Source organism: Colletotrichum truncatum (assembly GCF_014235925.2).
Source record: "Colletotrichum truncatum strain CMES1059 chromosome Unknown Contig_0008, whole genome shotgun sequence".
In the NCBI taxonomy this organism is placed as follows: Eukaryota; Fungi; Ascomycota; class Sordariomycetes; order Glomerellales; family Glomerellaceae; genus Colletotrichum; species Colletotrichum truncatum.
In genome coordinates this window covers 1,486,160-1,500,872 of record NW_027222405.1, presented here as the reverse complement: position 1 = coordinate 1,500,872, position 14,713 = coordinate 1,486,160, and the positions used below count along the sequence as shown (strand labels likewise).

The window sequence follows — 14,713 nt, the reverse complement described above, 5'->3', positions numbered from 1 at the left end:
GCGTCAGGGACATACGCTTTTGAATGCCACGATGTCGTGTTGATGCGATAACCGCGACTCAAAGTTCGTCTGCTAGGAAGCATACAGCATGGTCTTCTAGGCAGCACATGGCGATTCCTTGAGAAACTGATAATGACCTGCAAACAAGCGGTCATAGCTCTGGGGCTGCCTTCAGGTCAAGTAGCAATCACAGATAGGTGACCAGGCAGCAGCTGAGCCTCTGGGCAAGATTGCGGACCATGTGGTTTCATCCAGATTTGGCCTTTATCCGCTGAGCTTTGGGCCCCAAGTCTGGCCTCAACCAGAGCTGAGAAATCACCCAAATTGTGTGTGCCGGACACCCTTTGCCCATGAACCAGGGCGATGGAAACTTGTCATTCTGTCCATGCCATGCGCAGTCAAGAGATCCACCAGAGATAGCCAGGGGCCTGGTAGACTGTGCGTAAGTTAATTCAACGCAGGAGGCAGGTCTAGTGGGGAAGCCGGGGGTTCTTCTTGTACACTGGACAGGGCGGGAGTGGGATAACTACCTCGATGGCATAATGCAGGGCCTTGCACCCACTGGTTACTACGTCTTCCGGTCTTGGGGTGTTTAATCCGTATTTTGCGGATGAAGGCGTTAGGAATGCCGCGTCTACATGATGGCGGGAACCGTAGGAACCGTCAGGAAGATTTGAGTTGACAGCTACTGGGCATTTCGTCAAGCCTGATCGCCCCAGCCTTTTGCCTGGGAACCACATCCTTGCCGGCTCTGCTGTTCATCATGCCTTATACCTGCATCCGAAGATCTTGTATCCCCCCATGGCCACTTCGGATACTGACTGATCCACTTTAGTTGACCAGTCTGAGTGGGTGCACATCGGTAGCGAGCCATGAACCAGGAGCGGGAACTGTGAGCCATGTCCAAGAGGCGCAGGCCATGGGCCGCGCCGGGGATATGGCCGAGGGTAGGGCGGGACGACCGGCGAATTGACCCGACTGACCGGCTTAAAGAGGGAAGCTCGTTTCGATGGAGTAAAAAAGAGGCCCTGTTTCCCAATGGGATTCCCTGGGGCTCTGCGGCCGCTCGACGGTTACATCCCTTACTGCGCACTCGAGGAGAACTTCGTACCGCTTGCCAATCAGCGACTGAGAATAGGCGAAATTTGGTACCATTGGTCCCAAGCAATCTGATGTCTGCCTGTCCCCATTTACTCGTCTTTAAACGGTCTAGTCAACCTGCCAACCTGGTCGTCGTGCTCTCTGTCTCTCTGGAGCGAGCGGGTGGTCGTCCTATTATCCGCCACGCTACTACGGTAAAGTGCTGATCCAAGCTCAGAAGCACCGACCATGCGCTTATATTACACCCGCTCTCCACTTTGTTGGCAGCGGCGTTTAAGCATTGAATCCCTCTGCTTGATCAAGACATTTGTGTAGAGGGGTTGTGCTTGTCCGAAGGTAAGAGCAATGGGCTTGAGGGCGGATTACAGCTTCGCCGCGACATTTGGCTTTTCTTTAGACTTTTGTTCAATTTTCTAGCTTAGTTCAGCCCCAGATGCAGTCGAGTTTGTTTGATTTCAGTTTCAGTTGAATAGTAGCGGTTGGGCATTTGTCTGTGCATGATGAGTGACAGTTGCACTCACTGGGGAATGGTCACAGAGAAATGGGATGGTGCTCACGGAGTTTGACCGCACTCTCCCCAGCACCCTTGTGTTCTTTGAGTGCGTTTCTGCGTCTGCCGATTCCGAATTGAGCCTATGCAGCTGGTCAGCCTTCGAATGGTACGATAAGCTCAACAACGGTCCTCATAACCGTCCCAACTGCCACTGGTCCGCTGGACAGCCACACTCACACACACACAGCCATCTGATGGCCGTTGATCGCCCGTTGCCCACCCCTGTTTTGTCTGCCCTGCGAACCCCTATCCTGTCCCCACTGCCACCCACCTGCCCTGTAGGGATGGCGAGGGCCTAGCAGACAAAACCAGTTATTGGGGAGCCGGGAGCGCTTCAGCGGGCAGGTGTGGTTGTCGAGTCCCGCTGGCGGAAGGCCGACGATTGGCAGCAAATGCAAGGTCTCTTTGCAGAGCAACCGATGGAACCCTGCAGGGGGTCGTTGCTGCCGCCGAGAAAGGGCGACATTGGGTCCAATACCACCACCAGCCCGTGTCAAAATGGGGGCGAGAAGATGGAGCCTTGCCGGGCTTAGCGGTTCGTTTGTTACCGGCCGAATCCCCCTTCTCCTGCTTTCAAAAACATATTGAACCGCTTCCCCGCGTTCTTCTGATACAAATGTTTTTTAGGTTGTGGTTCGACAGATCTTGATATAGAGCAAACGTCGACATCTTGTTTCGGTAGCCCGTGTGCCTGTCCTAGAGTTTGCCACCGTCTCTGGCTTTTAGACATTATAAGCCCACAACAATGAGGGCATCCAACGTGGCCATGTCGGCTAAAAGGAAGGCTTCTACCGATTCTGAAGCTGACGACATGCCGAGTCTTGGGCAGTTAGCAAAGCCGCGCAAGCGTGTACCCGCAGAGATTTGGGAAACCAAGCGACCAACTATTACACGGCTGTACCAAGAAGAGAAACGGTCGTTAAAAGAGGTGATGGAGATCATGGAGCGTGACTATCACTTTGTTGCCACGTAAGTTGTTCTGTACTCTACTATTGAGTGGTTTACTCATGAAGACGTACAGCGTGAAGATGTACAAGTCGAGGATTTGGAAATGGGGTCTCGACAAGAAGCTGAAGGGAGACGAGGTGCTGGCCATCATGCTACTAAAGAGAGACCGCGACGCTTTGAAAAAACCGACAGAATTTCGGATACGCGGACAGCTCGTGGACATGGACAACATTAACCGATATCTGAAGCGAAACCCGTCGTTGATGGCCAAATTCAAGGCTGGACAGACACCCAGCGTGCAGACTGCAATCGAAGTCACTTGCCGAACACCATCGCCGCCACCAAGCCCACCCCGAGCCCTCGCACCGACAACAGAAATGCAGAGCACCGAGCAGGTGCTGTGTCTGTTTCGTGATTATATTGATGGATCCTTTTCGTCTGGTGTGTGGTGGTGCGAGTATGACGTTGAATGCTCCAACCGGCGGCTAGACCAGGAGGATCGTAGCAACGACCTGTTTGAAAGAGTCGTTGCCAGTTTTGCTCTGGTCAACAGGTGTATGATAAGGGGGGACCAGATCGATATCAACCGAGTTCTTGGCCCTGCATTCGAATCGTTAAAAGGTCTGGTGGCTTCCGAGACACCCAATTTTGTCGCAAGAACGGTTTGTCTGCTATGGTATCTGGAGCGACACTATAAGCACGACCTTCTTCGATTGGTTCTGGACTATCTCGCTGGGCTAATCCCGATTGTGTTGGGATCTAATCACATTCTTGCTCACATCTGGCGAAGACTGGGGGCGACCGAATTCTCGTCATATTACGAGCTTTCCATGCGACTCTATGCATTGCTGCTACCGGAAATAGAGGATCGCGTTGGACCAGCCAACTATTTGACACACCTGCTGTACAGCGATTACCTCGACTGCATGCTTGGTCAACAAGACCCGGAGGACTGCGAGGCAATGCTAAGCCGCCATATTGCTCGCGCCGAGGCGTCCGGGCAGGAACATCCGTGGCTTGGGGACATGGCGCTTTCTCATGCTGGGCTTCTTGCGACTTGCAAGGAGAACCAGGGCCGGCTGGATGAAGCAGTCGAGGTGTTGACATCGCATATGAACGCGTACAGCATGACCGATGACCAGGAAGCGGCACTCAATCTCGAGCTTGGAGTAAAATATTACCGAATGGGAAACATCCCAGCGGCCATTACCTCTTTCAAGTCAGCAGCTCGGATTGCCCTTACATCAGACGTAGACGAACGAACGTCCAACGCAGCTCTAGCAAACCTGGAGAATGCGCTTCGAAAGATGGGCAACATAGTCAAGGCAGACCGAGTACACCAGTACCGCATGGATCGGGTTGCAATGTTTGCCGAGAAATCGGCGTCCATGTCCAAAGGCTTCTCCGACGATTATGACGATGATAGCGATGATGTTTCGATTGAGCTTGAAGCGTTGCCAGAATGGCTTTGGAAGTGCAATGATGGCGAAGAGGAAACACCACAGTGGCTCGAGCTGCCTGTCTTTGCCTGGGGTGAGAAGTCATCGCCGACTTCTTTCGCAGGGTGCCCCAGCAGCACATTGGAGTGGGCCAACACATCGCAGTCGGGTTCGCCAGCCGTGCTATCGGCAGGATATTCACCGCCGCTTGATAATCATGTCATCGACCCGGAGGTTGAGTACCTGTATGCACATGAAGGTAGCATCCAGTGAACGGGAATGAAGTTTAGACCTTCAAACTCGACGCCGTCCTAAACTGAGGAGTGTATTCATCAGGAACGGCATTCGTTTTGATCAGAGCCGTCAAGTCGACATGCTTAGGCCCCTGTACTTCATGCCAGACCTTGTTACGGGAGACTTGATGGTGGAAGTCCTCGTAGCTTAGCGCATGGAGATGGCCAGTTGCGGTCGAATTTGCCATGCCAAGGTGCTCTGCGGCATATCAACGACACTGCAAATTCGAGAGCTGCATGATGATGTCAATGGCCGTCTGCAGACAGCTGATAGAAAGGAGATTTTGTATGATCAAGCTGCTCTACATCTTTCGGAAAGGGCTGCAGGTCAATCAGCAACTGGGCATAACAAAGGGGTATGAACCAGTGAAGGACAATGCATGGCCTTGGTCGAAGGGTTTTGCCGTTGGCAGAGTTGACGGCAAACCCTTCCGGAAGGCGAGTCGTGCTGCCATAGGGGGGAGGGGTAACATGGAAAAGTCCAGGTGTTATCCATGATGGATACTGGTAATGGGTTTTACAGCAACGCAAATGCCAGGGCTGGCGACAGGCGAATCGGAAGGCATTGTGAGGGCTACTTGCCTCCAATATATTTGGCGTTGACCCCAACGGAAGGCATGAAGAGTATGGTCTTTCTCTAATTCTTCATAGAAGGAACACGGGGGAAGTGCTTGCTTTCTGGTTTTGGCGGCGCACATTTATGACATAGTCTTGGAAGGAGGAGAAGAAGAATAAAGAAAGTAGGGAAAGTAGGAAAAGCAGAGGGAAGGAAGAAACAAAGAAAAAAAGCTTCAAGGAGAAGCAAGAACACAATATCTGCAAGTGCAATCAAGATACCACTCCCATATTAAGAAACAACGATTGATATCAAAACTAAACGATTCATTAAGCAATGAGGAAGTCTAACTGTGATGATATAATACGAATGTCCATTTCAACACAAGTATTTCCTGTCTGGATCTCCCCTTCAATGTTGCTAATGCAGACAATGCAAATACTGCTTGACGGCCGCGTAGATCTACAAGAAGCCAGGACTTTCAATCTGGCCTATAGAGGGAACTCTATCGTCAATAGAGAACATGTCTCCGATGTGCAGAGCACCTGATTCCGGACCACGAAGGAATACTGGTTTATAGCACAATCGCTGCCCCTACGTCACAGTACATGACTCGCATTGGTAGGCAGTTGGCACCTACCGGCTTGTCAGATCAATACCTGTATGGAATTATGTTTGAGGCCATACGAGAATCGACCGACTAATGATGCTCTGCTTAGTCCCGAAGCTTCGGCGCCGATTGACCACGACACGGGACGGGTCGCTGGGCCATCCCACCGGCCTCGGTACCTCTCGGACTCCACGGACCGGTTTTTTAGTGGTCCGGATGTTTTGCAGAACCACACGGCTGACAGAACCTCATCGAAACATCAGTGGCCAAGTGCTCGCCTCAAACATGCCGATCTTGACGTTGGCGGATGCCGCGGAGACAAGCACAGGGGCTCTGACACACGTCATGGTATGCAGTCGTCGACCCAGGAGACGCAACTTTACGCATCGCCATGCTTACTTGACACACAATTACACCCAGGCTTTCCCAAAGCGTCCATAGTGAGTCGCGGCATTGGCGCGTTGGCCTTGGGACCACAGAGACGGAATGCACCAATGGGCCGCACCGCCGGGCCATTGTGGGCGCATGCAGCCAATCGACACGGTCCCTGGCAAACGTGGAGGGAAAGGGGGATAGGAGGGGGGGATCTGACTGGCAGGCGGAGACGACTCAGATTGAATATCTGGAGACGGATGCTGACGGACACAGAGACAAGAATTGTTAGGGGATCTTGGGTACTTTGACATGCTATGTTGTGCTGGTGATGGCACATGTTTCGTCGTCATGGAGAAGATCACCCAATGCTCATGTCGGTGCTGTGGCCGTTCGCTAGTCGCAAAACGGAGGGCCACAGACACAGCTCCTACGTGGACGGAATCGCAACGTATGCTAGGCCGTTTTACTGGCAGAAGATCGCCGGCAAGGAGATACGACCACTGCCGCATAGCATCGACCGATCATGCAGCTCGCCCACTGTCCCCGGCATCAAGAGAGATTTGCCTTGGTTGGCCGACGTCGGTCTCCTGGTCCTGCGGAGACTTGACTCTTGAGGGTTGGAGCGCGGAAAAAAACAAGGAATGCACTGGCAATGGTAGACCGCGGCCGCTGAGTGACTGACTCAGGGACGGCAGACACTGGATCATCACGCGCCGCCTAGGGGGCTGCCACGCGACACAGAGGTGCTGGCAACGTCAACAGTGGAACACACTTGGATATGGGTTTACTGCAGTAGCCTCACAACCGCTTGACAACAACGAGAGCCGGCTCTAGGTTTGCAAATATGTGTCGCGTCGACTAGGTGCGATTGTGTGTATCTTGTGCCCTCCGAAAAGTCGTCGACATGCGACCCGGCATATCGGCAAACCGGCGCTATCTAGCGGGATGTACATTGGAACAAGCCCGGCGCTACCTACGAAACCTTGAGAGGACAACTTAATGGCAATATGCATAGCTGGCGCAACACCATGCGTCGACGGTCGTGACGACGGTGTCGGCCAGCAGGTCTGGGCGAACTGGTAGAACTCAATTCCAAGCGACTACTGAAGAATGACGACCTGTTGGCAGCTTAATTTGGACATGAGGGGGCTTTAAAATAAAATAAAAAAAACACTCCATTCATGGATGGAAACGTTGAGAATGCCGTTGATAGGCTTGTCTGATCAACGGCCGAATGTATGCAACATGGCATTGTCAGACGCCGGTAGGTGCAGATGCATCCAGCGGCATGCACTGTACAGTCAAGCCAAGTGGGCAAAGTCGAGAAAAAATAAAATAAAAATTAAAACGGTTCCAAAACGAGAGTGGTATGTCACCTTTCCGGACGGTGGGATCGTCTCGTGTCGTGTCTTGTGGTTGGCTCATCAGTCAACGAACAAGGACATCAGGGCAAAGCGGGCACGGGGGGGGGGAGACAGGGAATGGAAAAGGCCAGGCCCAACCAGTCAGCCGGAGTAACATGGCAATAACGGAGAATTAGTAGACGACGGGACGCTGGACGCAGGCACAAATTGGAGAGTGGGAACTCTGGAGAGGCGAGCAGCCCAAAGGAGGATGAAGCAGGGCCAGCAAGAGCCAAGGGCAATCTTAAAGTCGCCCGTTCCGGGCGCTGAAGATGGGCAAGTGACAGTACTATAGTAGGTATGGGACGGGGTTGCCCTATGAGAAGAGAAAGTGTGTGTGTGTGCTACGGACGGGCTGGAACTTTGCTGGGCCCCTTGGGGCCGGGTTTGTTGGCTAGGTAGGTTCTGAATTTTTTTTTTTTTTCAATTAGATACCTTGCAGGATGCCCAGGGTAGGGCGACGGGCCTTGTCCCCCACTGTCGACTTGGCGGGTGGGAGTACATGCGTAGTAGTAGTAGTATGCGGGCCTTTGCTTGTTAGCAATGTGTGCTGCTACGTATGTAGTGGCCCTCCCACCGGGGTGGTAGGGGGAGATGCACTGTAACGTAATATCCGAGTGGGAAGTCACTTCTCTACTATGTAGAGACGCGGACTGGCTGTGGACAGGTGACGGGAGGGGAATGTGTGGGTGGTGGTGGTGGTGGTGGTGAGGAGCGTGGAGTAAGTTAGTACATGGCATGGTTAGGGAGGGGAACGGTTGGCAGTCGAGGCCGGATATGGAAGCCAATAGTGCGTTTGGAACAATTTCGCCTAAGAGGCCCAAATATATGTTTTCTGCGGTTGGAATCTGAGACGAATGGCTTTTTGTTGTTGATGAAAGGGGGGAAAAAGAAGAAGAAGAAGAGAATTTCAGCCATGCATGGCTACTTTCGACACATCACATTTCTCCCCTCTTCCGATCCAGAATAGGTCCCCTCATTCGGCCTTTGTCTAGACCTTGAGGGTGACTGACATGGCAGCTCGGCTGGAGGGCGGAGGAGTGGTGGCACAGGGCAAAAGGAGCGAATCTAGCTTTCTGCCCAGGTGCTAAGAGTCTTAGCATTGCAAGTCTATTTTATGATGACTGCAGGCTTGGGTACTGGGGAATGACGATAGAAAGGGAAGAAAGAACAAAAACAACAAAAAAGAAATAGAGAAGAAACGGACAATGGGTTTGCAGAATGCCGTACCACGGTTCGAAGTCGACACAGTCATGAGTAGGCGAGGCGAGGGGGGCGGCGTCAACGCCAACGCCAGCGCCAGCGCCAAACGCCGCCCTGCTTTTTACCAAACTCGCCAAAGCCAAATGTGCCAATGTAGGCAAACGGAACAGGAGGGGATTTGAACCACCGCTCGGCCCATTTACCTGACTGCGCCGCACATTGTCACCCGTCAACCGTCACCGGTCGCTCTGACACATAGCCATTCCGCGTCCTGGGTGGCATAGCACGAACCACTGTGGTCAGGGCAGAGTTTTGCCGTGAGGCCATTTTTGCTGGCTGGGTGTAGGCGGGCGGACTGACATGTACATACTAGCTAGGTATCCGTATGTGTGTAAGTATATGGGGACAAGGGGGTGAGAGGAAAATTGGGAATACGGAGGACACGGGACGAACTTGGGGATTCTCGGCAAAAGTCGATGTGTTGTAATCTTGATTTATTTGACTTCTCCAATTAAGTAGTTTGGATGGCCCCGTGGCTCCTTCTCTCTTTGAAAGGTTGACGGAAGGTGGATGGAAGGTGGAAAGGATGTTTGAATAGCCCGTTCGGGTAATTGTGGACCTTCTTTCCCTTTGCATTCTTTATTTCCCTCCCGTCACCTTCTTTGTCTGTCTGGCTGCTGCTGCTGATGATGATGTATTGCTGCAAGATAAGGTACGTTCCTTTCTTTTCTTTTATTCCTTCCCTTCTTTATTTCCAAAGCTTCCAAAGTGCCGCTGGGGGGGGGGGGGGGGGGGGGGGGGGGGCGGGACTAGTAAGCAATGATTTGTGGGTATATATCTGTAATCTGCACGGGGACTGGAAAAGCAACATAGGCAATAGATAGAGAGAAGATAGAGGAAGTGAGGGATAGGGAGCGATAGGGAAATAAAACCCGGCAGATAGAGGGGGAAAAAAGCAAACCATTGTCAAAGTGGAATTAAGTAGCTGCAGAAGAAACAAGTACATACATGAAGGAAGGGGCACATGGTTTTGGTAGTGCACATGATCGATGACTCTGGCAGAGTGGGCTTTTGGGGGATCCGCAGTGGCATCCGTCTGTCGTGCTGAACCGAAATACGGAGCAGCAAGCCGGCGGATAGCGACTGGTTCGCCGAAAACATGCCTACTGCTATTTACTACATAGTAAGGCAAGATCAGGTTGCATCCTGCCTGATAGGCGACCCTGGAGCCTGGTGAAGATGCAGGCTGGAGGGCAGAGATGGATAGGCATAGGCATGTAGGGTCGAACATCATCGATGGGCAAGGTACCATACTACTACTACATAGTAGACAGTCCACAGTCACGGTGGGTCGGGTACAGTAAGCAGCCAAGACTGGACGGTGCACAGTCCAGCCCCATCTACCGGTACCTAGAGTTAGGACCACTGCGCAGAGAACATTGGCTCGAATACCGTCTTAATCCAATGTATCTTTTGATTTTATTCTGGTTTTTTTTTTAGAGTGAAGCCACACAGTAAGTAGGGCTTCCGTTTTAGGTCCCCGATCCAAGTATCAGCCCTCTTCTGATTGGAAGATGAGCATCGACACTGGCATTGACACTGACATGACCCAACGCTAGCCCAAAAATGGATCCGTTTCAAAACCGTCGGGTACCACATTGCCCTGAAGCCTTCTGGAGCCTTTTGGGGCTTTTGGGTGGCCTATGGGGGGAGAAGGCCTATAGGTGACAGCAGCCATGTTCCCTCTTCCTCTCTCTCTATCTTCTTCCCCATCTCCTCTCACTTTCTCTCTTTCACTCCCTGCCCATGTCCATGTCAATGTACCCGTTCCATTTCTAATTCCAGTCCGGTTCCCTTTTTTCCTTCTGGTCTCGACCAACCTAACCTGCCCCTGCGCCTGCATTTGCATTGCACATCCCGCCCTCTCTTTCTCTATTTCCGTTCCTACCTCTATCTTCCGCCGTCGCCCGCTGCTGCTCCCTCCGATTGCCCTCCAAACAGCCACCTTACAGCCTACATAGTACAGCACCAACCGTCATAGACGGAACGGCCGCGCTCCATTCCCACTTACTACGTTAGAGGGGGCCATTCAACCACTGCGACAAAGCCTGGTCACCACTACTACAGTGTAGCGCTCTGGACTGAACATAGCCCAACCGAGCCTCCTCTCTCTCACACCCCCATGTTCTCGTCATAGCCCCCTCCGTCTTTCTACGCTTGTCTCCTCTTCATCCTCCTCCTCCTTCTCCTACTACTACTACTTCGACTCACCCTCCTCTCTCTCCCTCTCCCTCACTCCTTGAACCTCGACCACCGACATCCCTACCCGCCGCTTCACCCCACGGCTTCCCTTCTTTTGTTAATTTTTCTTATCTGCCCCTTGCCTTTCGGTTACGTTGCGAGGGATTGACTCAATCTATCAGAGAGAGAGAGTGTGTGTGTGTGTGCGTGTGTGTGAGAGACTGTTCGACTACCAGAATTCCAACTGTAGGTTGGACTGACTAAGTGAGTAAGTGCACCGCATCATACCCCGTCCTCTTCCCTCTTCTCCAGAGTCCCTACCTCTCTGTCCTCCTCCCCCCACGGGCCGTTTCAACAGTCCACAGACAGCCAGACGCATCAAAACCACCCCAAAACACACAGAAAAGTGTACAAGGAGGACGTTCTATTAACGCTGCCCCAGTTTGTGGGCCTTTCGTGCAGCTGCTTTACGCCCTTCCGTCTCTCTCCCACCTCTACGAATCGCAGACGGCCGCCACCCTCCCATTGATAACGTCGCGCTTTATTATCCCTCCTCCTACTCACTTCTCTACTCCCCCACGACTCGCATGCGACTCTTCCTACGACACGCACGACCGTCGTCCGTACCCACCACGTCCACACGTTGCATATAATCATGTCAAACGGTCCACCCCAGTCCATGCCGATTCACACGGAACACCAAAACAGGGTTGATGGGAGCTCCGACCCCGTCGCCTCAGATGCAAACCTACACAATGCAGATTACCACAACGACATCTCCTTCCCTTACCTCGTCTCGAACCCTCAGATTCAATTCCGAACAAACACAATAGCCCCCTCGCCGCCCTTGTCCGAATCCTCCTTTCAACACCTGGAACCTCAATCCAACCAAACTCCCGGCCCGAGTCCCCTCTCAACAAACAGCAACAACAACAGCACCAATTGCCTTCGAATTCAGACGTCTGACTTGCACCCAAGTCACTCGACACGCTCCGACACTCACGCCAACGCCGCATATACAACTCCTCGCCGCCCCAGTGCCGGTCTTACCCACAAGACTTCCTCGTCCAGTTTGAAGCCCGTATCGAGAACCCCCAGCTTCAAGGCCGCAATCCACAGCCACAGCCTCGGCCCCGGCTCGTCTACAAGCTCCTGCTTGCCCAGCCCGATTCTATCGGCTATGAGCGACGTCACACCGTTGCCCTCGCCGTTATTATCTGGAGACTCACCGGGCCCTTGGAGACGTCTTGGTGTGCGACCACCGTCTCGAGACCAGATGCACAACCCTACCCCAGACTCCGTGCTGGTCTCGTCCACGGGCGAATCAATAGCCGCAGCCCTCGCCAACGCCTCAAAACGCAAAGTTTACGCCGGACTCGTCGCAGAGGGCGAGGCCACCGCCGCCAAGGGTCCCCTCGTCGGAGGCAAGCAGCAGCATGCGCGAGACCGCAGCATCAGCGAATATAAACCCGACCCCAATTATATCCCTAAGCGCCATATTACCGTCTCCGGCTCCCACATCAAGTCAGATGCGCAGGAATCCGCTGCCGAACCGCATATGCGTCGCGAGTTGAACCTCGCCGAGTCGAGAGGTTTGACCCCCGCGATCGCCCAGCCGCCTACCCCGCCGCCCAGCGAATCTTCCAAGGACTCGAGCGACTCCACCAGCAAACCGAAAGCGGGCCTGCCCGAATATTTCGAAGCCTTTGACCGCCGCGACCACAAGAGGAGGAGATGGAGGGCAGTGAGGACCCTCGGCCAGGGAACCTTCAGCCGCGTCATGCTGGCTACGAGCCACATCGACGACGACGATGAGGCGTTACACGTCGACAGCCTCACGCCGATTTCGGAAATCTCATCACCGATCAGAAAGACGCTGGTCGCTGTCAAGGTTTGCGAGCATGGCCCGAGAGGTGGAGCAAGTGAGGACCGCATCGAAATGTCACTCAAACGCGAATTAGAAATCATGCAGAGCATTAGCCATCCTTCGCTGGTCCACCTGAAGGCATGGAACATCGAGCCCAGCCGCGCCATTTTGGTCCTCAGCCATTGCCCCGGAGGCGACCTATTCGACGTTGCCACGGCACACCGGGAAGTCCTCAAGCCTACGCTTCTGAGGAGGATGTTCGCCGAGCTGGTGGGCGCCGTGACATACCTGCATGAGCGCAGGATCGTCCACAGGGATATCAAGCTCGAGAGTGGGTGACATCTGACTGACACGTTCTCGAAAACACTGCTGACAATTACCACAGATGTGCTCGTCAACCTGACCGCACCCGAGCTCGCTGATCCCTCGACGGACTGGACGACGTACCCGCACTCGGTCATCACTCTGACCGATCTGGGTCTTTCCCGGCGTATTGCCGACGATGAGAAGCTCGAGACCCGTTGCGGGTCGGAGGATTACGCCGCGCCGGAGGTCATCATGGGCCTACCCTACGACGGCCGTGCGACGGACGCATGGTCTCTGGGCGTCCTGCTCTACGCGCTCCTCGAGGCCCGTCTGCCGTTCGACCCGTACCCCAACACGATGGATGGCCACCGCATGCGCAGCCGCACGAGCCACCGCATCGCCCGCGCGGAGTGGCGCTGGATCGAGTACGCCGGAGATGACGGCGACCACGAGGGCGACGAGGCCAAGTTCAAGGAGCGCGGCCTACTGGGCGCCATGGAAATCACCGAAGGCCTGCTACAGCGTGCGAGAAGCCGATGGACGCTGGAGAAGGTGGCCGAGCATGAGTGGGTCAAAAACGCTATCCAGGTTGAAGGCGGCCTGCGCTTCCGCGAAGAAGTGGAAGGCGCAGAGGTATGATGATATCGAGAGGCATAGCACTCTCTGGAATTGATGACTGGAATTAAAAACAGGGCACGGTATGGAAAGGGATGTACAAGTAAGAGGAACGGTTGCTGGGTCGGCATATCGGCATTCATACCACATGCTCTTTCGTTGGTGGGGGGGCACTGCTATCTTTTTTTTCTTTTCTTTTTTCCTTCTCTTCCTCTTCTAACCATTTCCTTATTATGTTCGACGCGAGAACTTTTTTATTATTCACTCGCACGTAGGGTTGGAGCATTCGCTTCTTGGGGATGAGACGAGAAGATGTCCCCCTTACCATTTTTTAACCCAAACTAGATTTAAGCCCACGACGAAAAAAAACCTAGACCTGGCCAGCGAAGGTGTTTGCTATATTGGACGGGTATCATTATTGTACAGTTATTGGGCTAGGTCATATTGACCAGTCCGCATCATTACCAGCGTGCATCCTCGCCTGTTGCAGGACACGTTTGGATTGTCCGTTATATCGGCATTTGGATTTTTAGCTATTTTTTTTTTCCCCCTTTCTTTATTCTTTTGCTTCTTTTGTTTAGTTTTGAGAATACCCCCAAAATTATTAGAAAACAGTTACTTTACTTTTTTAAGATGGGTTTTGGTTGTCCGCCATTACAGTCTCCTCTTCGTGCCTGTGCCTGCGCCCACCTGTGCCCACCTGTGCCAATGCTCAAGTCTCGTCTTGTTCCGTTGTGGCGTCTCGTGCCACGGGTAAGTATGCCGAACGGATCGATGCTCGCTCGCAGTCTAACCGCCGCCAGATTGACGGGCAAATATGGCACTGTCATATGTGGCGTTCCATCGGGGGGGAGTTGGACGTGGTGCTACTAGGCTTGCCGATTTTCCGGCCAAAGCGAGCTTTTAGCTACGTAGTCGCGTAAGTGGCCGTCAAAAAAAGGAAAAGAGACAAAAAAAAAAAAGGGGGTGGGCGTAGCCACGCCTGAAGGCGGATGTTGGGAATGTCAGTCAGGATGGTGGGGGAGGAGGGGGCGGAAAGGAAAAAGGATGAGGGAAAGGGAAAGCCAAAAAAAGAGAGCCGCTAACTAAACTGGACTGGCACGCGAAGAGTCGCACGAGCTGGGACGGGTTCCTGAGTTGAGGCGTGTAAGTGTGGCTTTTTTTGCCCGTTTGAGCGGGGTTTCTTTGTCCTTTCTTGTGTCT

General features: G+C 53.2%; 3 protein-coding genes across 3 annotated transcripts; all 3 read left to right on the top strand.

Annotated features, from left to right (window-relative positions):
• Positions 1 to 2,399: 2,399 nt before the first annotated feature.
• On the top strand, positions 2,400 to 4,314 carry CTRU02_211906 (uncharacterized protein; the record flags this gene model as incomplete). The annotated part of the gene is made up of 2 exons (XM_036725557.1): positions 2,400 to 2,623; positions 2,676 to 4,314. 2 exons carry the CDS (start codon positions 2,400 to 2,402, stop codon positions 4,312 to 4,314), a joined length of 1,863 nt encoding a protein of 620 aa, XP_036582762.1.
• A 1,932-nt stretch (positions 4,315 to 6,246) lies between these two features.
• On the top strand, positions 6,247 to 6,489 carry CTRU02_211905 (uncharacterized protein; the record flags this gene model as incomplete). The annotated part of the gene is made up of 1 exon (XM_036725556.2): positions 6,247 to 6,489. The coding sequence occupies one exon, from the start codon at positions 6,247 to 6,249 to the stop codon at positions 6,487 to 6,489; it is 243 nt and encodes an 80-aa protein (XP_036582761.2).
• Positions 6,490 to 11,377: 4,888 nt separating this feature from the next.
• Positions 11,378 to 13,534, top strand: CTRU02_211904 (CAMK protein kinase; the record flags this gene model as incomplete). Its single annotated transcript, XM_036725555.1, has 2 exons — positions 11,378 to 12,920; positions 12,975 to 13,534. 2 exons carry the CDS (start codon positions 11,378 to 11,380, stop codon positions 13,532 to 13,534), a joined length of 2,103 nt encoding a protein of 700 aa, XP_036582760.1.
• Between the last annotated feature and the right edge of the window lie 1,179 nt (positions 13,535 to 14,713).